Genomic DNA, 22023 nt, shown 5'->3' with positions numbered 1-22023 from the left:
CATTAATTACTAGTTTCTATGTAACTGTTTTTATATTGTTTTACTTTCTTTTTTATTCAAGAAAATGTTTTTAATTTAGTTATCTTATTTTTTTTTTTTCTTTTAAAAAGTACCTTATCTTCACCATACATGGTTGTCCAAATTAGGCATAATAATGTGTTAATTCCACAACTGCATATATCGGTTGATATCGGTATCGGTTGATATCGGTATCGGTAATTAAAGAGTTGGACAATATCGGAATATCGGATATCGGCAAAAAGCCATTATCGGACATCCCTAGTTACATGTCCCTTGGCAAGTTTCACTGCAATAAGGCGCTTTTGGTAGCCATCCACAAGCTTCTGGTTGAATTTTTGACCACTCCTCTTGACAAAATTGGTGCTGTTCAGCTAAATGTGTTGGTTTTCTGACATGGACTTGTTTCTTCAGCATTGTCCACACGTTTAAGTCAGGGACCTTGGGAAGGCCATTCTAAAACCTTCATTCTAGCCCGATTTAGCCATTCCTTTACCACTTTTGACGTGTGTTTGGGGTCGTTGTCCTGTCGGAACACCCAACTGCGCCCAAGACCCAACACACGTCAAAAGTGGTAAAGGAATGGCTAAATCAGGCCAGAATTAAGGTTCAATAGTCCAGAAAATAAATACGGTAATCACATTGCTAAATAAATCTACAATGGTAAATTGTAATCTGGCAACAGCTTGGTAAGTCTTGAATCAGAGACTATACTGAGAAGTGTGACCTTGGTCCTTCCAGGGTCACATTTATGATCCTTCCATCAATGTCCTCCATTGTCGTCACGGTGTCCCGTGTTGAATTTGTTGACAGGGTACACAGATCATCAATTATTTATGACGCTTCATGAAAGCTACATCAGGGTTAATCATGTCAAACCACAAAACTGTGCCACTTTGCGATAAATACACACAAAAAAAATTGGGTATCCGACCAAAACCTTTCCGCAAATGGCTCTATAAATATTGAAGCTTTTTGCTTGGACGGACTGAAAACACATTTGTGCAACATTAGAGTTCCAAGTCTCATATCAACCTCATTGATTCACTGCTCATCTTATCAACAAATCACACACTTTCCCCGCCTGCAGTGAGATGGCGTGTGAAGCACTGAGGCTGATGTAGTCTCGTTGGGAATGTAGCAGGCAATACAAGCTCCTACCACTCACGCTGATCTACTCCGCACCAACAAGCCCATTACAGCTTATGAAGGGCCCAGAAGCCGAGGCATTACAGAGGGCTGTGGTGAAAACCCCACAGGCTGTGGGTTTATAGTGAACTAGTGCGTGTGTGTGTGTGTGTGTGTGTTTTTGGGCTGCAGTTTTTCCTGAAGAATGGCGCGATTGCCACGACAAATAGATGAGGAAAAAAACAACAACCACTCATTCTTGCGAGTGGCAAGAATACAGTAATGCAGAAGGTACAGTCGTGGTCAAAAGTTTACATACACTTGTAAAGAACATAATGTCATGGCTGTCTTGAGTTTCTAATCATTTCTACAACTCTTATTTTTTGTGATAGAGTGATTGGAGCACATACTTGTTGGTCACAAAAAAAAAATTCATGAAGTTTGGTTCTTATATGAATTTATTACGGGTCTACTGAAAATGTGAGCAAATCTGCTGGGTCAAAAGTATACATACAGCAATGTTAATATTTGCTTACATGTCCCTTGGCAAGTTTCACTGCAATAAGGCGCTTTTGGTAGCCATCCACAAGCTTTTGGCAAGCTTCTAGTTGAATTTTTGACCGCTCCTCTTGACAAAATTGGTGCTGTTCAGCTAAATGTGTTGGTTTTCTTGACGGTAGGAATGGTGTTCCTTGGATTAAAGGCCTCACCTTTTCTCCTCCAAACATATTGCTGGGTATTGCTAAACAGAACTTTCCTCCAGAAGGTCTTATCTTTGTCCATGTGATGTTAGATGAAACAAAAATTGAGCCACATAATAAAAATTGAGCTGTTTGTGTGACGACCGGGTCGCATAGTGATGCGGGTGTTGTTCTCTCAGGAATGCAGATCGGGCTTCGGACACAGCTTGCAGGTAAAAATGATTTATTTAAGAAATAAATAATACTGGAACAAACGAAAACGTGCTCGTAGCACTTAAGGCAGAAACAAAAGGAGCTAGCGTGGGAGCTAGAAGGTTAACAGAGCCTTTAGCGTGGGAGCTAGAAGGTAAACAGAGCCTTTAGCGTGGGAGCTAGAAGGTAAACAGAGCCTTTAGCGTGGGAGCTAGAAGGTTTCAGAGCAGGAACAAAAGTCGTCATCTGTTGTAAGGAAATAAACTACGAAGCAAGACAGACTGAATGGGAAGGCAGACTTAAATAATAATGACAGTGATGACAAACAGGTGCGTGTCGGGAACCCAAGCGGCATGTGAAAATAATAAGTTGCTCTGGTAACCAACTCAGAGGTGCATAAACAGGAACTAGAATGAGACCAAGACTAACAGAAAAACACAAGTGACCCGAAAACCCAAACAGAACACGATCCGCGCAGCGGATCACAACAGTTTGGCCACAATACCCAGCAATATGTTTGGAGGAGAAAAAGTGAGGCCTTTAATCCCAGGAACACCATGCCTACCGTCAAGCATGGTGGTAGTAGTATTATGCTCTGGGCCTGTTTTGCTGCCAATGGAACTGGTGCTTTACAGAGAGTAAAAATGGGACAATGACAAAGGAGGATTACCTCCAAATTCTTCAGGACAACCTAAAATCATCAGCCCGGAGTTTGGGTCTTGGGCGCAGTTGAGTGTTCCGACAGGACAATGACCCCAAACACACGTCAAAAGTGGTAAAGGAATGGCTAAATCGGGCTAGAATGAAGGTTTTAGAATGGCCTTCCCAAAGTCCTGACTTAAACGTGTGGACAATGCTGAAGAAACAAGTCCATGTCAGAGAACCAACAAATTTAGCTGAACTGCACCAATTTTGTCAAGAGGAGTGGTCAAAAATTCAAGCAGAAGCTTGTGGATGGCTACCAAAAGCGCCTTATTGCAGTGATGCCATGATCCGTGGTCCGGATCATGTTTTTGTGTTTTCTGTTAGTTTTGGACTTCTTGTGTTATTGCTTGTGCACCTGTGAGTTTGTTTAGTCACCATGGTTACTTGATTTTCACCTGCCTTGCACACGCACCTGTTACTCATCAGAGACTCTATTTAGTTCTGCCTTTTCCGGCCACTCGGGGTGGAGTCATTGTTTTTGCGTCACACCTATGCCACGTAAGTGTTGATTATTCTATGTCCTAGTCCGGAGGTCGGCAACCCGCATGCGGCTCTTTAGCGCCGCCCTAGTGGCTCTCTGGAGCTTTTTTAAAAGATGTATGAAAAATGGAAAAAGATGAGGGGAAAAAAACAATTGTTTGTGTTAATATGGTTTCTGTAGGAGGACAAACATGACACAAACCTCCCTAATTGTTATAAAGCACACTGTTTATATTAAACATGCTTCACTTATTCGAGTATTTGGCGAGCGCCGTTTTGTCCTACTAATTTTGGCGGTCCTTGAACTCACTGTAATTTGTTTACATGTATAACTTTCTCCGACTTTCTAGGACGTGTTTTATGCCACTTCTTTTTCCGTCTCGTTTTACTTAACGCTGTGCATGAATGCACAAATGTGAGTTTTGTTGATGTTATTGACTTGTGTGGAGTGCTAATCAGACATATTTGGTCAGTGCATGACTGCAAGCTAATCGATGCTAACATGCTATTTAGGCTAGCTATATGTACATATTGCATCATTATGCCTCACTTGTAGGTATATTTGAGCTCATTTTGTTTCCTTTAAGTCCTCTTAATTCAATTTATATATCATGACACACTATCTGTATGTAACATGGCTTTTAATTTTTTGCGGCTCCAGACAGATTTGTTTTTGTATTTTTGGTCCAATATGGCTCTTTCAACATTTTGGGTAGCCGACCCCTGTCCTAGTCCATGCTAAGTAATTAGCTTCATGTGTTTTAGGCAAGCTTGCCTTTTTGTTGTTTTGCCTACATTTTGGTAGTTTGGATTATTTACGTTTAATAAACCAAAGCCTACCTTCACGCTGTCGTCCGGAGCCGTCCATTGTTGCGTTGAGAGAACGAACCGCAGCAAGCTGCATCCCTCATGTGACAAGTGAAACTTGCCAAGGGACATGTAAGCAAATATTAACATTGCTCTATGTATACTTTTGACCCAGCAGATTTGCTCACATTTTCAGTAGACCCATAATAAATTCATAAAAGAACCAAACTTCATGAATGGTTTTTTTTGTGACTAACAAGTATGTGCTCCAATCACTCTATCACAAAAAAAATAAGAGTTGTAGAAATTATAGGGAACTCGACACAGCCATGGCATTATGTTCTTTACAAGTGTATGTAAACTTTTGACCACGACTGTATCTGAAGGAGAAGGGTGGAATGGTAAATAATCAACGTGCATGACAGCAACACTTGGACTCCTGATGATGTCAGCACTCACACAAGAGGTTGATGTTGCAGATTAGCATGTGATGATCTCGCTGCTTGAAACTGTGAGCTGCATTCAGTATTTCCTTGGAGGAAAAGATGAGCACACAGTGAAGCGTGTGGGTGTTTCAGACCACTAGGTAGCGATGAGTATAACTAACAATCTGCAATATACCAGACAGCGTAACCCCCAGCTGTGTTTTCGGATGGCGGAGTAGCTTTGCATATAAAATGTTGGTTTGTTCAGGGTTGTATTGCAAGCCCAAATCTTTGTTTTTTTTGGGCAAGAAAATCCGTTTCCTGTGGTCCTGACATGAGCTCCCCAATACGTGGTCGTGTTGTAGATTCAAATATCCTGGGCTCATACAACACACACGACATAATCTCATAGTAAAATATGTAGTTATAGAAATGAAACTTTAAATGTCCCCTAACATAAATGACAAATGAGTACGTTTTTGCTGATACTTTTTATGCATCTCAGTTCAAATCAAACACTATTGTAGGGTTGTTCGGTATACCGGTACTAGTATAGTATCGCAGTACTAATTAATCAAAAACGGTACTATAAGTTCATGTTAAAGTACCACTGATAGTCACACACATACTAGGTGTGGTGCAATAACCCTCTGCATTTGACCCAAACCCTTGTTCCACCCCCTGGGAGGTGAGGGGAGCAGTGAGCAACAGCGGTGGCCACGCTCGGGAATCATTTTTGGTGATTTACCCCCCCCCCAATTCCAACCCTTGATGCTGAGTGCCAAGCAGGGAGGTAAAGGGTCCAATTTTTATAGTCTTTGGTATGACTCGGCCGGGGTTTGAACTCACGACTTATATACTATACTAAAGTACAGTATACAAAGTACCGGTTCCCGGGCATGACGTCACGTCGTGACATTGCTGGTTTTACGAGCAGAGGAGCATGTTCGGCAGCGCACAATCACAGAGTACTTACAAGCGGACAAGGATTATTTTTTTAAATAGTTTGTTTTTAAATCTCTAAACGGATTAGCGCCACGATGTGTCAGACCTTTTAAAAATGTACACCCCCACACCCTCTCTGAGGTCAGCTGATCAGTTTCTTCTTGTCGTCCCAAAAAACCTGTTTAAAATCCAGAGGTGATTGTGCATTTTCTGCTGTGGCTCCAAAACTTTGGAACAATATCCCTCTTGCTATTCGGACGGCTCCCTCTTTAATGAGTTTTAAATCACGTCTTAAAACATATTTTTACTCTTTGGCTTTTAAACTGCGTCTCCACTTGGGATGGTCTCCTGCTGGCCCCACTATGGACTGGACTCTCACTATTATGTTAGATCCACTATGGACTGGACTCTCACAATATTATGTTAGATCCACTATGGACTGGACTCTCACACTATTATGTTAGATGCACTATGGACTGGACTCTCACACTATTATGTTAGATCCACTATGGACTGGACTCTCACACTATTATGTTAGATCCACTATGGACTGGACTCTCACACTATTATGTTAGATGCACTATGGACTGGACTCTCACACTATTATGTTAGATCCACTATGGACTGGACTCTCACAATATTATGTTACATCCACTATGGACTGGACTCTCACACTATTATGTTAGATCCACTATGGACTGGACTCTCACACTATTATGTTAGATGCACTATGGACTGGACTCTCACACTATTATGTTAGATCCACTATGGACTGGACTCTCACAATATTATGTTACATCCACTATGGACTGGACTCTCACAATATCATGTTAGATCCACTATGGACTGGACTCTCACACTATTATGTTAGATCCACTATGGACTGGACTCTCACACTATTATGTTAGATCCATTATGGACTGGACTCTCACAATATTATGTTACATCCACTATGGACTGGACTCTCACACTATTATGTTAGATCCACTATGGACTGGACTCTCACAATATTATGTTACATCCACTATGGACTGGACTCTCACAATATCATGTTAGATCCACTATGGGCTGGACTCTCACACTATTATGTTAGATCCACTATGGACTGGACTCTCACACTATTATGTTAGATCCACTATGGACTGGACTCTCACACTATTATGTTAGATCCACTATGGACTGGACTCTCACACTATTATGTTAGATCCACTATGGACTGGACTCTCACACTATTATGTTAGATCCACTATGAACTGGACTCTCACAATATCATGTTAGATCCACTATGGACTGGACTCTCACTATTATGTTAGATCCACTATGGACTGGACTCTCACACTATTATGTTAGATCGACTATGGACTGGACTCTCACACTATTATGTTAGATCCACAATGGACTGGACTCTCACACTATTATGTTAGATGCACTATGGACTGGACTCTCACAATATTATGTTACATCCACTATGGACTGGACTCTCACAATATCATGTTAGATCCACTATGGACTGGACTCTCACACTATTATGTTAGATCCACTATGGACTGGACTCTCACACTATTATGTTAGATCCACTATGGACTGGACTCTCACTATTATGTTAGATCCACTATGGACTGGACTCTCACACTATTATGTTAGATCCACTATGGACTGGAATCTCACTATTATGTTAGATCCACTATGGACTGGACTCTCACTATTATGTTAGATCCACTATGGACTGGACTCTCACATTATTATGTTAGATCCACTATGGACTGGACTCTCACACTATTATGTTAGATCCACTATGGACTGGACTCTCACACTATTATGTTAGATCCACTATGGACTGCACTCTCACACTATTATGTTAGATCCACTATGGAATGGACTCTCACTATTATGTTAGATCCACTATGGACTGGACTCTCACAATATTATGTTAGATCCACTATGGACTGGACTCTCACACTATTATGTTAGATGCACTATGGACTGGACTCTCACACTATTATGTTAGATCCACTATGAACTGGAACCTCACACTATTATGTTAGATCTACTATGGACTGGACTCTCACACTATTATGTTAGATCCACTATGGACTGGACCCTCACACTATTATGTTAGATCCACTATGGACTGGACTCTCACACTATTATGTTAGATCCACTATGGACTGGACTCTCACACTATTATGTTAGATCCACTATGGACTGGACTTTCACTATTATGTTAGATCCACTATGGACTGGACCCTCACACTATTATGTTAGATCCACTATGGACTGGACTCTCCCACTATTATGTTAGATCCACTATGGACTGGACATTTATTGGCCGATAATATCGGCAGGCCGATAAATGCTTTAAAATGTAATGTCGGAAATTATTGGTATCTGTTTTTTTTATTATCGGTATCGTTTTTTAAAAATTTTTTTTTTTTTTAAATCAACATAAAAAACACAAGATGTTTCTTTCTGTTATTAATATTCTGGTTCCTACATTATATATCAATATATATCAATACAGTCTGCAAGGGATACAGTCCGTAAGCACACATGATTGTGCGTGCTGCTGGTCCACTAATAGTACTAACCTTTAACAGTTAATTTGACTCATTTTCATTAATTACTAGTTTCTATGTAACTGTTTTTATATTGTTTTACTTTCTTTTTTATTCAAAAAAATGTTTTTAATTTATTTATCTTATTTTATTTTATTAATTTTTTTTAAAAAGGACCTTATCTTCACCATACCTGCTTGTCCAAATTATTCATAGTAATGTGTTAATTCCACGACTGTATATATCGGTATCGGTTGATATCGGTATCGGTAATTAAGAGTTGGACAATATCGGAATATCGGCAAAAAGCCATTATCGGACATCCCTAATAATAATATGACCCCTTTAATGCTCCTTATAATCCAGTGCGCCGTTTATATGAAAAAAGATCGAAAATAGACCATTCATCGGCAATGCGCCTTATAATCCGGTGCGCCCTACGGTCCGGAAAATGCGGTAAACACTTTCTGTCCTGCACCGAGCGGGAAATCAATATTCCCCTGACACAGTCTGTCTTGACCTGAAAGTTTTATACGGAAAAATGGTATTCCAAATGCATTTACTGTTACAAGTGTGGTGTACATGCAGTTATTCACTCAGCGACACTTGTCTAGATACATGTTCTATGGTTATGAAATGCCAAAAGCTGTCATGTGACCTGAATGTCACCCTGCCCATCCATCACCGCACGACGTTTTTGCAGAAAGTCTTCCTCAGCACAGAAAGGCTGACATGGTGCAAAAAGTTAAACACCCACTCACTGCACCTGATATCACGCCAGCCTTTTACTTTCTGGAGGTCAGCGGCCGTATTAGACTGCGGGAGGCATGGCTGTCTGTTACTTCGTTGTCAAATCTCGTCACCTTCCGTTTTGGCTGAACGTTTCTTGAGCTCGGATTCATAATCCTCCATCTTGACAAGTCAGATACAGCGGAGCGTAAAAATACAGAAAACAATGTATTGTACTCGACATGATGAAGACGCCAGCTGACACCTTTGTGCCAATTGATGTTGTGCTGCGCTTTTCTTCTCTGCAGAAGGATGGCGGCGATGAGTACCTGCCAGCTAACAATCAGCCGGAGTGCTGTATGACATTTATCTGCAGCTCATTGTGTTATTAGCAAGAATGATGATGCCAGACTCGCACGAAATGATTCTAATTTACATTTAAAACACTTCCTTGTGGTCTCGATCAGTAACATACCTGGTACGTCACCTCCATCAAGTGGTACGCCAAAGAAGTCTGTAAATATGTACTGTGTTTGGAGTATCATTGTTGGTGATGTTTGTGCACTGTGTGTAATTAAATAAAACATATGCATTGTTTTTAATCAATACTTAGGCTTACTACGCTACAGTATTGTGTCTGTGTTTGCTAACAAGACGTCATGGTGGAGCTGAAGTCGAGTTTCTTAACATGGAGATATTCTAGACCAGGGGTGTCCAAACTTTTTCCACTGAGGGCCGCACACTGAAAACACAAAGCAAGCGGGGGCCATTTTGATATTTTTTATTTTAAAAACCAATACAATGTATGTATAAAAAAGATACATTTACGCCTCCACTCAGACTTGATCCCGGGGACCCCAAAAGGTTTTGGTCAAAAAAAATATTACAAATGTGTCATTATTTAGTATTATTATTATTCAAGGTTTAAATCTCTAGATCAACATTAGGTCTATCTGTCAATATAACGCTTTTAAAGATTTAAGTTGTATGCCATTTTTGTCAAGGAAAACCGTGTTTTTTTATGGAAAAAAAAACACAAAATATGCAATATTTTCCCCCAATAAAATTTTAAAGTGGAATATTTGAGATTATATAATAATTGGAGTCTTAAAAAGGTCAATAACTCATAACAACATTGATTTTAATTCATTATTTTTTTGAGCAATGACACTTAAAAAAAAAAAAAAGTCCCACTAAAATTATTGGGGATCCAAAAGGGTACTGCTCAGTAAAGTTTAAAAAAATAAATCCAACATTTTTTTTTTACTTTTACCACAATAGTCTCAAGATCAACTTTAGAGTTATCCGTCAATTATACGTTTTTTATGCCATTTTTGTCAAGGAAAACCGTGTTTTTTTATGGAAAAAAACACAAAATATGCAAGATTTTCCCCCAATAAAATTATAAAGTCGAATATTTGAGATTATATAATAATTGGAGTCTTAAAAAGGTCAATAACTCACAACAACATTGAATTCATTATTTTTTTTGAGCAATGACACTTAAAAAAAAAAGTCCCACTAAAATGATTGGGGATCCAAAAGGGTACTGCTCAGTAAAGTTTAAAAAAATAAATCCAACATTTTTTTTTTAACTTTTACCACAATAGTCTCAAGATCAACTTTAGATCTATCCGTCAATTATACGTTTTTTATGCCATTTTTGTCAAGGAAAACCGTGTTTTTTTATGGAAAAAAACACAAAATATGCAAGATTTTCCCCCAATAAAATTTTAAAGTGGAATATTTGAGATGATATAATAATTGGAGTCTTAAAAAGGTCAATAACTCATAACAACATTGAATTCATTATTTTTTTGAGCAATGACACTTAAAAAAAAAAAAGTCCCACTAAAATTATTGGGGATCCAAAAGGGTACTGCTCAGTAAAGTTTAAAAAAATAAATCCAACATTTTTTAAAAACTTTTACCACAATAGTCTCAAGATCAACTTTAGATCTATCCGTCAATTATACGTTTTTTATGCCATTTTTGACAAGGAAAACCGTGTTTTTTTATGGAAAAAAACACAAAATATGCAAGATTTTCCCCCAATAAAATTTTAAAGTGGGATATTTGAAATTATATAATAATTGGAGTCTTAAAAAGGTCAATAAGTCATAACAACATTGAATTTAATTCATTATTTTTTTTGAGTAATGACACTTAAAAAAAAAAAGTCCCACTAAAATTATTGGGGATCCAAAAGGGTACTGCTCAGTTAAGTTTAAAAAAATTAATCCAACATTTGTTTTTAACTTTTACCACAATAGTCTCAAGATCAACTTTAGATCTATCCGTCAATTATACGTTTTTTTATGCCATTTTTGTCAAGGAAAACCGTGTTTTTTTATGGAAAAAAACACAAAATATGCAAGATTTTCCCCCAATAAAATTTTAAAGTGGAATATTTGAGATTATATAATAATTGGAGTCTTAAAAAGGTCAAACACTCATAACAACATTGAATTCATTATTTTTTTTGAGCAATGACACTTAAAAAAAAAAGTCCCACTAAAATTATTGGGGATCCAAAAGGGTACTGCTCAGTAAAGTTTAAAATAAATCCAACTTTTTTTTTTTTTTACTTTTACCACAATAGTCTCAAGATCAACTTTAGGTCTATCCGTCAATTATACGTTTTTTATGCCATTTTTGTCAAGGAAAACCGTGTTTTTTTATGGAAAAAAACACAAAATATGCAAGATTTTCCCCCAATAAAATTTTAAAGTGGGATATTTGAGATTATATAATAATTGGAGTCTTAAAAAGGTCAATAAGTCATAACAACATTGATTTTAATTCATTATTTTTTTTGAGCAATGACACTTAAAAAAAAAAAGTCCCACTAAAATGATTGGGGATCCAAAAGGGTACTGCTCAGTAAAGTTTAAAAAAATAAATCCAACATTTTTCTTTTAACTTTTACCACAATAGTCTCAAGATCAACTTTAGATCTATCCGTCAATTATACGTTTTTTATGCCATTTTTGTCAAGGAAAACCGTGTTTTTTTATGGAAAAAAACACAAAATATGCAAGATTTTCCCCCAATAAAACTTTAAAGTGGAATATTTGAGATTATATAATAATTGGAGTCTTAATAAGGTAAATAACTCACAACAACATTGATTTTAATTCATAATTTTTTTGAGCAATGACACTTAAAAAAAAAAAAATCCCACTAAAATTATTGGGGATCCAAAAGGGTACTGCTCAGTTAAGTTTAAAAAAATTAATCCAACATTTGTTTTTAACTTTTACCACAATAGTCTCAAGATCAACTTTAGATCTATCCGTCAATTATACGTTTTTTTATGCCATTTTTGTCAAGGAAAACCGTGTTTTTTTATGGAAAAAAACACAAAATATGCAAGATTTTCCCCCAATAAAATTTTAAAGTGGAATATTTGAGATTATATAATAATTGGAGTCTTAAAAAGGTCAAACACTCATAACAACATTGAATTCATTATTTTTTTTGAGCAATGACACTTAAAAAAAAAAGTCCCACTAAAATTATTGGGGATCCAAAAGGGTACTGCTCAGTAAAGTTTAAAATAAATCCAACTTTTTTTTTTTTTTACTTTTACCACAATAGTCTCAAGATCAACTTTAGGTCTATCCGTCAATTATACGTTTTTTATGCCATTTTTGTCAAGGAAAACCGTGTTTTTTTATGGAAAAAAACACAAAATATGCAAGATTTTCCCCCAATAAAATTTTAAAGTGGGATATTTGAGATTATATAATAATTGGAGTCTTAAAAAGGTCAATAAGTCATAACAACATTGATTTTAATTCATTATTTTTTTGAGCAATGACACTTAAAAAAAAAAAGTCCCACTAAAATGATTGGGGATCCAAAAGGGTACTGCTCAGTAAAGTTTAAAAAAATAAATCCAACATTTTTCTTTTAACTTTTACCACAATAGTCTCAAGATCAACTTTAGATCTATCCGTCAATTATACGTTTTTTATGCCATTTTTGTCAAGGAAAACCGTGTTTTTTTATGGAAAAAAACACAAAATATGCAAGATTTTCCCCCAATAAAACTTTAAAGTGGAATATTTGAGATTATATAATAATTGGAGTCTTAATAAGGTAAATAACTCACAACAACATTGATTTTAATTCATAATTTTTTTGAGCAATGACACTTAAAAAAAAAAAAATCCCACTAAAATTATTGGGGATCCAAAAGGGTACTGCTCAGTAAAGTTTAAAAAAATAAATCCAACATTGTTTTTAAACTTTTACCACAATAGTCTCAAGATCAACTTTAGATCCATCCGTCAATTATAAGTTGTATTGTTGTTTATGTTTGTTCTTTTTAGGCCCTTCTATAAAAAAAAGTTGTTTTTTGAATGGCAACCAAAAAATATGCAACATTTTCCCCCCAAAATATCTCAAAGTGGAATATTTAATGTGAAGTAAATGGAGCCTTGAATAGGTCAATAATTCATAATGACATTGATTTTGATTCATTATTATTTTTGAAAGAAAGAAACAGCCTGCATGGCAGCTTTGTGTTATTAGAGTAAATAATGCAACATTTTCTTGTTACATTTCACCTATTTGCTCTTTTATACCACTTTTTATGTTTTTTATTTTTTTTTCATCGTATTTTTAGAATGTGCCGTGGGGCCGTTAAAAAATTACCTGGGGGCCGCAAATGGCCCCCGGGCCGCACTTTGGACACCCCTGTTCTAGACTGACCATGCGTCCTCTTTTTCCCCGGACATGTCTTCTTTTGTGGGGCTGTCTGGGCGGAGTTTCTTAAATGCCCTCAAATGTCCGGCATTTTGAGTTAGGGTTGCGTGTATTTTCAATGTACGTTTAGGGTTAAGAAGGGGTTAAAAACAAAAATACAAATTGTGCACCTACGCAGCAGCATGGTGAGGGAGGGGCAGAGACAGAGAGAGCGAGAGAGCGAGGGAGTGGATTGATTGATTGAGACTTTTATTAGTAGATTGCACAGTACAGTACATATTCCGTACAATTGACCACTAAATGGTAACAAACAAATACGTTTTTCAACTCGTTTAAGTCGGGGTCCACGTTAATCAATTTCTTTCAAACTGTCATTGCTCAAAACATAATATTGAATGAAAATCAATGTTATTATGAATTATTAACCTATCAAAGGTTCCGATTAACTTCAACATCAAAATATTCCCCTTTGAAAAAATTTTTGGTGGAAGATTTTGCATATTTTGTGTGTTTGCCATTAAAAAACATAGTTTTGTTTGACAAAAAAGGGCGAAAACAAACAAACAAAAAAAACAACTTAAAAAAAACTAAAACATTTTGAAATGAGGGATAGATCTGAAGTTGATGTAGACTCCAGCGATTTAAGCGTTGAATATAAAATGTATGTATTTTGAGTTTGTCTTTGTCTTTGTCGGCGTTCCCAGATTGCGAAGGAACCACGCTCCACCCTCTCTAAATGTATAATTTTTTTCTTGTGAAAATGTACACTGTTTAAAAATATACCATGAAAATGAACGTCACCACCATTTTTTTCAGGCCAGGTTGAAAGTAAACTTCATAAAACAGTATATAAGATTCACCTGGTCACAACATTTGGTTGGTGTTATTTTATTCACTGCTATGCTTGAATACGCTTAATTTAGGCCAGAAATGTTGTAAAAATATGCTTAAAAAACACTTAGAAATAACAACAACAAAAAATCTGCAATGTAGTGAAACCGCATTATTGAAGCATGAAGTGGCGAGGCCCGACCGTAGTTAAAGTAAAGTGAAGTGAATTATATTTATATAGCGCTTTTTTTCTCCAGGGACATTTAAACCAGTGTGGGTGGCACTGGGAGCACAGGTAAAGTGTCTTGCCCAAGGACACAACGGCAGTGACTAGGATGGCGGAAGCTGGAATCGAATCTGGAACCCTCAAGTTGCTGGTATGGCGCAAAACTATGATTCTCAATAAAATCCCTTTTGGGTGTCTGGAATGGACTACCGTATTTTTCGGACTACAAGGCACACTTAAAATCCTCTCATTTTCTCAAAACTCGACAGGCGCCTTATAACCCGGTGCGCCTAATGCACGGAATCATTTTGGTTGTGCTTACCGACCTCGAAGCTATTCTATTTGGTACTTGGTGAAATTATAAGCGTGGCCAGTAGATGGTAGTCGCACATATGAGATACGTGTAGACGGCAATATGACAGCAGTCAAACATAAAACCAACATTTTATAAGTTCCATTGAAAATATAGAACATTACGCTCAAAAATCTATCAAAATGTTTTAGTACGACTTTGGTAAGCTATAAAGCTGCACCGCTTGATTGATTGTACTGTGCTTCAACATACGAGTATTATTATGGTGTGTGTATAAGGTAAGACATATTATCTGGTGTTTTGTTTCGCACTATTATGAAAAAGCAACTTTTCTTACCTTCCGGGATTTGCTGATCTGTATTTGGGATCTGCATAAGTCCTTAAAATTTGCGCGCGTCCGCCTTTGTAGTCCGTTCCGACACCGTAGTCGATAAGCTTCTTCTTTTTCTCTATTCTATCTTCTTGTTATGGGACATTCATCCTCTGCTGTTGCCATTTCTAATATAAAGTAGTGTAAAGTTCTTACTTATATCTGTCAGTAAACTTGCCATGAAAGCGCTAAAACATACCGGTGTAGTGAGTTTACATTATTCACCCAAGGAACTTTAGGTATTAGAGTGTTCCGGTCGGAGGGTTTTTCACGGGACACATTTCCGGTGTTGTTGTTGCACTAGTCAGCCACGGATGAGGAGATGCTGCTCCGTTATTGATTGAAGTAAAGTCTGAATGTCATTAAAACAGTTAGCGCCATCTTTTGACACTTCTTCCACTCCCGTCCTTGCACGCTACACCGCTACAACAAAGATGACGGGGAGAAGACGCTGTCGAAGGTGAGCCACGTAAATAAGACCGCCCACAAAACGGCGCATCCTGAAGCGATCTGAAGATGATGTGTAAAACATCATCTATGCAACATTTTGACCAAAGAACCACCATTACATGTTATGTAGACCACAAGGAAGTGTTTTACATTTAGAAAGAAATATATGACTCCTTTAATGCGCCTTATAATCTGGTGCGCCTTTTGTATGAAAAAAGATCGAAAATAGACCATTCATCGGCAGTGCGCCTTATAATCCGGTGCGCCCTATGGTCCGGAAAATACGGTAATTGGATGTACACTTTGCCCTGGTAAAATAGTTTGTTTCCATACGACTAATTTTTTAACGGGCTTATTGGAACAGATTAATAATAAAAACCGAGGTACCACAGTTTTTAGTATTCTAGAGTATGGCTATCCACCCCTAGTTTAAATGAGGCCCATTCAGCGTAGGTTACGTGACTACATAAGTATAACTTTAATAAAAAAGAACCCAATTAAAATATAAAATAAAAAGCTAAAAGATTTTATGAAAATTCTGACAAGTTTAATTAAACCCTGACCGACACACTCTGTATAAAACAATGCATACTTATTTATTGTTGTTGTAAAAGGGATACTTTTCATGAAGCTCTTGGATGGAGTCCCTGGTGTGCTTTATAGTAGGTGTCCAGTGAGTGTTTAGCCACAGTTGATGTGATCCACCTCCAGAAGGTCGGGTCACAGAGGCTCCGGAAAAAAACAAACCCGTGACGATTGAATCGATCAACTCATCTCAGTGTCCTTCCACTGCTTTGAGTCACTGCTCTCTGGCGTAGCTTCCTGTGAACGCAGCAGTGTGCTGCACTGATCTATGGGATGACTCAACCTTTCCACCACGCCTGCCTGGACACCTTATTTACAGTCATGCAGCTGCCAGGAATAACGCTATTGTTCCCGCTAGGTGAGGAAACGGAAGTGATTTGAGTTGTTTTTGTTCTTCCATGCTTCGTATGTCAGTTAATAACACAACTTTGCTTACTGATGATTAAACTGCAGGGATAATTAGCAGTGCCTCAATGTGCCTGTTATCAACTTCCATGTCTAACAGGCGTGAAATGATGTGTTTTTACTTTTAATTCCCTACTCTAAAGTCCTGCACTTTAACTCAAACAACTATTTTACCACCCACAGAACCATTTAAGCGGCAGATCAGCTCGCTCCTTGAGGTGAAGGCTAATTAGCTTTTAGCGTAACGTTAGCTCATTTTGCGGTGTGTGTGTGTGTGTGTGTGTGTGTGTGTGTGTGTGTGTGTGTGTGTGTGTGTGTGTGTGTTTTACGGACAGCAAAGCCCTGTCAGTCTGAGAGAAAGACAAGCATTATTGACCTACAGTTAACAACTAAGCTATTTCACTTGACCTTTTTCTGTGTTGATTGAGCTGTGTTGAAGCAGCAAAAAACGATATTATGTTAAATGAAGAGTTTCCTGAAGCTGTCTCTGATAGTTGATATAATAATGTAACTGCATCATAAAGCCTACATGAACTCTTTTTTGATTGATTGATTGATTGATTGAGACTTTTATTAGTAGGTTGCACAGTGAAGTACATATTCCGTACAATTGACCACTAAATGGTAACACCCGAATAAGTTTTTCAACTTGTTTAAGTCGGGGTCCACTTAAATTGATTCATGATACAGATATATACTATCATATATACTATCATCATAATACACTCATCACACAAGATAATCACATTGAATTATTTACATTATTTACAATCAGGGGTGTGGAGGGGGGGGGGGGGTAGGATATGGAGAGAGAGAGAGAGAGAGAGAGAGAGAGAGAGAGAGAGAGAGAGAGAGAGAGAGAGAGAGAGAGAGAGAGAGGGGGAGAGAGAGAGAGAGATATCAGAAGGCATACGAAAAAGTATCTGCATTTGATTATTTACATTTGATTATTAGCAATCCGGGGAGGGTGTTAGTTTAGGGTTGATTATTAGCAATCCGGGGAGGGTGTTAGTTTAGGGTTGTAGCTGCCTGGAGGTGTACTTATATTGCGGTTTTGAAGGAGGATAGAGATGCCCTTTCTTTTATACCTGTTGGGAGCGCATTCCACATTGATGTGGCATAGAAAGAGAATGAGTTAAGACCTTTGTTAGTTCGGAATCTGGGTTTAACGTGGTTAGTGGAGCTCCCCCTGGTGTTGTGGTTATGGCGGTCATTTACGTTAAGGAAGTAGTTTGACATGTACTTCGGTATCAGGGAGGTGTAGTGGATTTTATAGACTAGGCTCAGTGCAAGTTGTTTAACTCTGTCCTCCACCTTGAGCCAGCCCACTTTAGAGAAGTGGGTAGGAGTGAGGTGGGATCTGGGGTGGAGGTCTAGAAGTAACCTGACTAGCCTGTTCTGGGATGTTTGGAAGTGCTAGGGTACCAGGAGGTGCATGCGTAATCGAAAAAGGGTTGAACGAGAGTTCCCGCCAGAATCCTCATGGTGCTTTTGTTGACCAGAGACCACTCCATGGTGTTCAGGGATGAATAGGCTCTCCTATTGCTATTGTACTATTTTTTCAGCTATAGTTACATTAATCATTAGTAATGTAGCAGCCTAGTTTTGAATGGCAGGGTCCCTGCTATCACATGTTGATAAAAATATAACATTTACAGGATAAAAATCAACTACAGGCTTCCAAAATGCTGTAATAAATTAAGCATGATGAGTTGAGCATATGTCAGCATGTGGCCCCACTTTTAACTCTTTTTTTCAAACGCTTGTTGCAAACGCTTACTTACAGTAAGTCATTAATTTGACTTAGTAAGTCCTTATTTTGACTTAGTAATTTACTATGTCAAAATAATGACTTACGAAGTCATAATAATGACATACTTAATATCTCAGGTAACTAGGACTGTTGTGTGTTTTGTTTTTACTTTACGGAAAAAATATCGAGATATATATCGTATATTGTCATTCAGCATACGGAGCGAAAAACACAACCAAAAATTGTAGGCTTCTTCAGTCTGTAGTCTATTTCCCCCCCAGGTGGGGGCAGCGATGAGATGGAGACGTGATGGTGGCAACAGGCCAAATTACACCATACTTGCCAACCCTCCCGTTTTTAGCGGGAGAATCCCGATATTCAGCGCCTCTCCCGACAACCTCCCTTCTCCCGACAAACTCCCGGTATTCAGCCGGAGCTGGAGGCCACGCCCCCTCCAGCTCAATGCGGACCTGAGTGTGAGTGTGGACAGCCGTTCTCACGTCCGCTTTCCCACAATATAAACTTGCCTGCGTCATAACATCTACGGCAGGGGTCACCAACCTTTTTGAAACCAAGAGCTACTTCTTGGGTATTGATTAATGCGAAGGGCTACCAGTTTGATACACACTTAAATAAATTGCCAGAAATAGCCAATTTGCTCAATTTATCTTTAACTCTATGTTATTATTAATAATTAATGATATTTACACTTAATTAATCGGTTTAAAAGAGGAGAAAACACGAAAAAAATGACAATTAATTTTGAAACATAGTTTATCTTCAATTTCGACTCTTTTAAATTCTAAATTCAACCGAAAAAAAGAAGAGAAAAACTAGCTAATTCGAATCTTTTTGAAAAAATTAAAAAAATAATTTATGGAACATCATTAGTAATTTTTCCCGATTAACATTAATTTTAGAATTTTGATGACATGTTTTAAATAGGTTAAAATCCAATCTACACTTTGTTAGAATATATAACAAATTGGACCAAGCTATATTTCTAACAAAGACAAATCATTGTTTCTTCTAGATTTTCCAGAACAAAAATTTTAAAAGAATTTCAAGACTTTGAAATAAGATTTAAATTTGATTCTACAGATTTTCTAGATTTGCCAGAATAATTTTTTTGAATTTTAATCATAATAAGTTTGAAGAAATATTTCACAAATATTATTCGTCGAAAAAACAGAAGCTAAAATGAAGAATTAAATTAAGATTTACTTATTATTCTTTACAATAAAAACAATAAATTTACCTGAACATTGATTTAAATTGTCAGGAAAGAAGAGGAAGGAATTTAAAAGGTAAAAAGGTTAATGTGTTTAAAAATCCTAAAATCATTTTTAAGGTTGTATTTTTTCTCTAAAATTGTCTTTCTGAAAGTTATAAGAAGCAAAGTAAAAAAATAAATGAATTTATTTAAACAAGTGAAGACCAAGTCTTTAAAATATTTTCTTGGATTTTCAAATTCTATTTGAGTTTTGTCTCTCTTAGAATTAAAAATGTTGGGCAAAGCGAGACCAGCTTGCTAGTAAATAAATAACATTTAAAAAATAGAGGCAGCTCACTGGTAAGTGCTGCTATTTGAGCTATTTTTAGAACAGGCCAGCGGGCTACTCATCTGGTCCTTACGGGCTACCTGGTGCCCGCGGGCACTGCGTTGGTGACCCCTGATCTACGGCTTTTGGGAGTGCACAACAAGTATTAGTAGACGCAGCAGAAGAACGAGGAATACAGCCATGGCGACGCCGAGCAAGATGAAGAAATACGCTTGCAAGTTCCAAAGCGAATGGAAACAAGAATTTCAATTCATCCAGGACAGTTCGAAGGGGAAGGGGTATGTTGCCTGTAAATTTTGTAGAACAGACTTCTCAATTGAACACGGTGGCCGAAATGATATAATCATTCATGAACGGAGAGCGAAGCACAAGGCGGCGGCAGCGCAGCACCGGTCACAGTCCGGTATTATGGGCCACCTCGCAAAATGGAGACCCGATGGTGTAATATATGCCGAGACAAAGATGACTATGCTGATAGCTGCAAGCAACATCCCATTCTCATTTGCGGATGTTTACAACAAATCCGTGAAGAATATGTACCCGGATTCAGAGATTGCTTGCCAGTACTCAAATGGCAGAACAAAGGCGACTCAAATAGTGAAAGGTAAGTGTTTTTTTTTTAGTAAGCAGCAAGTACAGTACAGTTAGTAGAACAACTGTGTTTTCATGACTGTGTATTTGATAGGTGCCATTGCCCCGGAATTGGACAAGGAAGTGATGGAACTTTGCCAAAACCAACCCTTTGGTCTGATGTGTGATGAAAGCACAAGCAGAAAGACGGATAAAGTATGCATTTTGTATTTACACTTCTCTTGTAAAGTAATGTTGTGGCTGCTGTGAAAATTGCTTTCTAAATATATTTATATATACATATATATATATTTTTTTAAGGAGTTTGTGATATTGGCCAGGGTTTGCGATCCGAAAACTGAGGAGGTGGTGACGAAGTTTATGCACATGCCAGTGTGCAACATTGGCACAGCAGAGAACCTCTTTGAGTCACTGAACACAGTGCTAAGGTAAATGTAAAGTCGCTTATGTGTAAATGTAAATATATTACAATATGCTAGGACAGTGGTTCTCAAATGGGGGTACGTGTACCCCTGGGGGTACTTGAAGGTATGCCAAGGGGTACGTGAGATTTTTTTTTAAATATTCTACAAATAGCAACAATTCAAAAATCCTTTATAAATATATTTATTGAATAATACTTCAACAAAATATGAATGTAAGTTCATAAACGGAACATCAAATCAAGTAGGCTATTCCATTCATTACAATGCAATATTCAGTGTTGACAGCTAGATTTTTTGTGGACATGTTCCATAAATATTGATGTTAAAGATTTCTTTTTTTGTGAAGAAATGTTTAGAATTAAATTAATGAATCCAGATGGATCTCTATTACAATCCCCAAAGAGGGCAGTTTAAGTTGATGATTACTTCTATGTGTAGAAATCTTTATTTATAATTGAATCACTTGTTTATTTTTCAACAAATTTTTAGTTATTTTTATATCTTTTTTTCCAAATAGTTCAAGAAAGACCACAACCAATGAGCAATATTTTGCACTGTTATACAATTTAATAAATCAGAAACTGATGACATAGTGCTGTATTTTACTTCTTTATCTCTATTTTTCAACCAAAAATGCTTTGCTCTGATTAGGGGGTACTTGAATTAAAACATTTTCACAGGGGGTACATCACTGAAAAAAGGTTGAGAACCACTGTGCTAAGAGACAGACCACTAATAAGTAATGTTGTGCTTTGTTTATTCCTAGTGACAGAAAAATTGACTGGAGAAACGAAACCATGCAGCATTAATGGTAAGAAGTATTTAATGTATTATTGGTTACCTTCAGAATAACAATGTTATTAAAAAGAAAAAGAGACTTATTGTACTCTAAAAATGTTGGTCTTACTTAAAAATGCATGCACTTAGTTGTATTCAGAGTTAAAGAATATTATATGGCTGTCACGAAAATACATTTTAAAATATTTGGCTTTCATGGCTCTCATGGCTCTCTCAGCCAAAAAGGTTCCCGACCCCTGTTATAGAGGATAAGACTAGAGAAAGCAATTATATCCCAAGCTCACTTGTGCTTAATTTGCTCATTTTCATTTGCAGT

The 22023-nt window shown here is 37.3% G+C and overlaps 1 protein-coding gene across 3 annotated transcripts in view; it reads right to left on the bottom strand.

Moving 5' to 3' along the window:
- Window positions 1-22023, bottom strand: part of LOC133639921 (endonuclease V-like) — a 156571-nt gene that overhangs the window by 39790 nt on the left and 94758 nt on the right. The window contains exon 9 of one of the 3 annotated variants that reach the window (XM_062033615.1): window positions 9089-9427. The exons of the other annotated variants lie outside the window; for them this stretch is intronic. Coding sequence (XP_061889599.1) covers window positions 9369-9427 — 59 coding nt within the window. The 3' untranslated portion in view covers window positions 9089-9368. Of the gene's footprint in view, window positions 1-9088; window positions 9428-22023 lie in introns of those variants that run through there. 3 annotated transcript variants of the gene reach the window in all.

The sequence above is a fragment of the Entelurus aequoreus genome, linkage group LG22 (assembly GCF_033978785.1).
Source record: "Entelurus aequoreus isolate RoL-2023_Sb linkage group LG22, RoL_Eaeq_v1.1, whole genome shotgun sequence".
In the NCBI taxonomy this organism is placed as follows: domain Eukaryota; kingdom Metazoa; phylum Chordata; class Actinopteri; order Syngnathiformes; family Syngnathidae; genus Entelurus; species Entelurus aequoreus.
The sequence above is the reverse complement of the archived record's forward strand: the minus strand, read 5'-3'. Positions and strand labels throughout refer to the sequence as shown.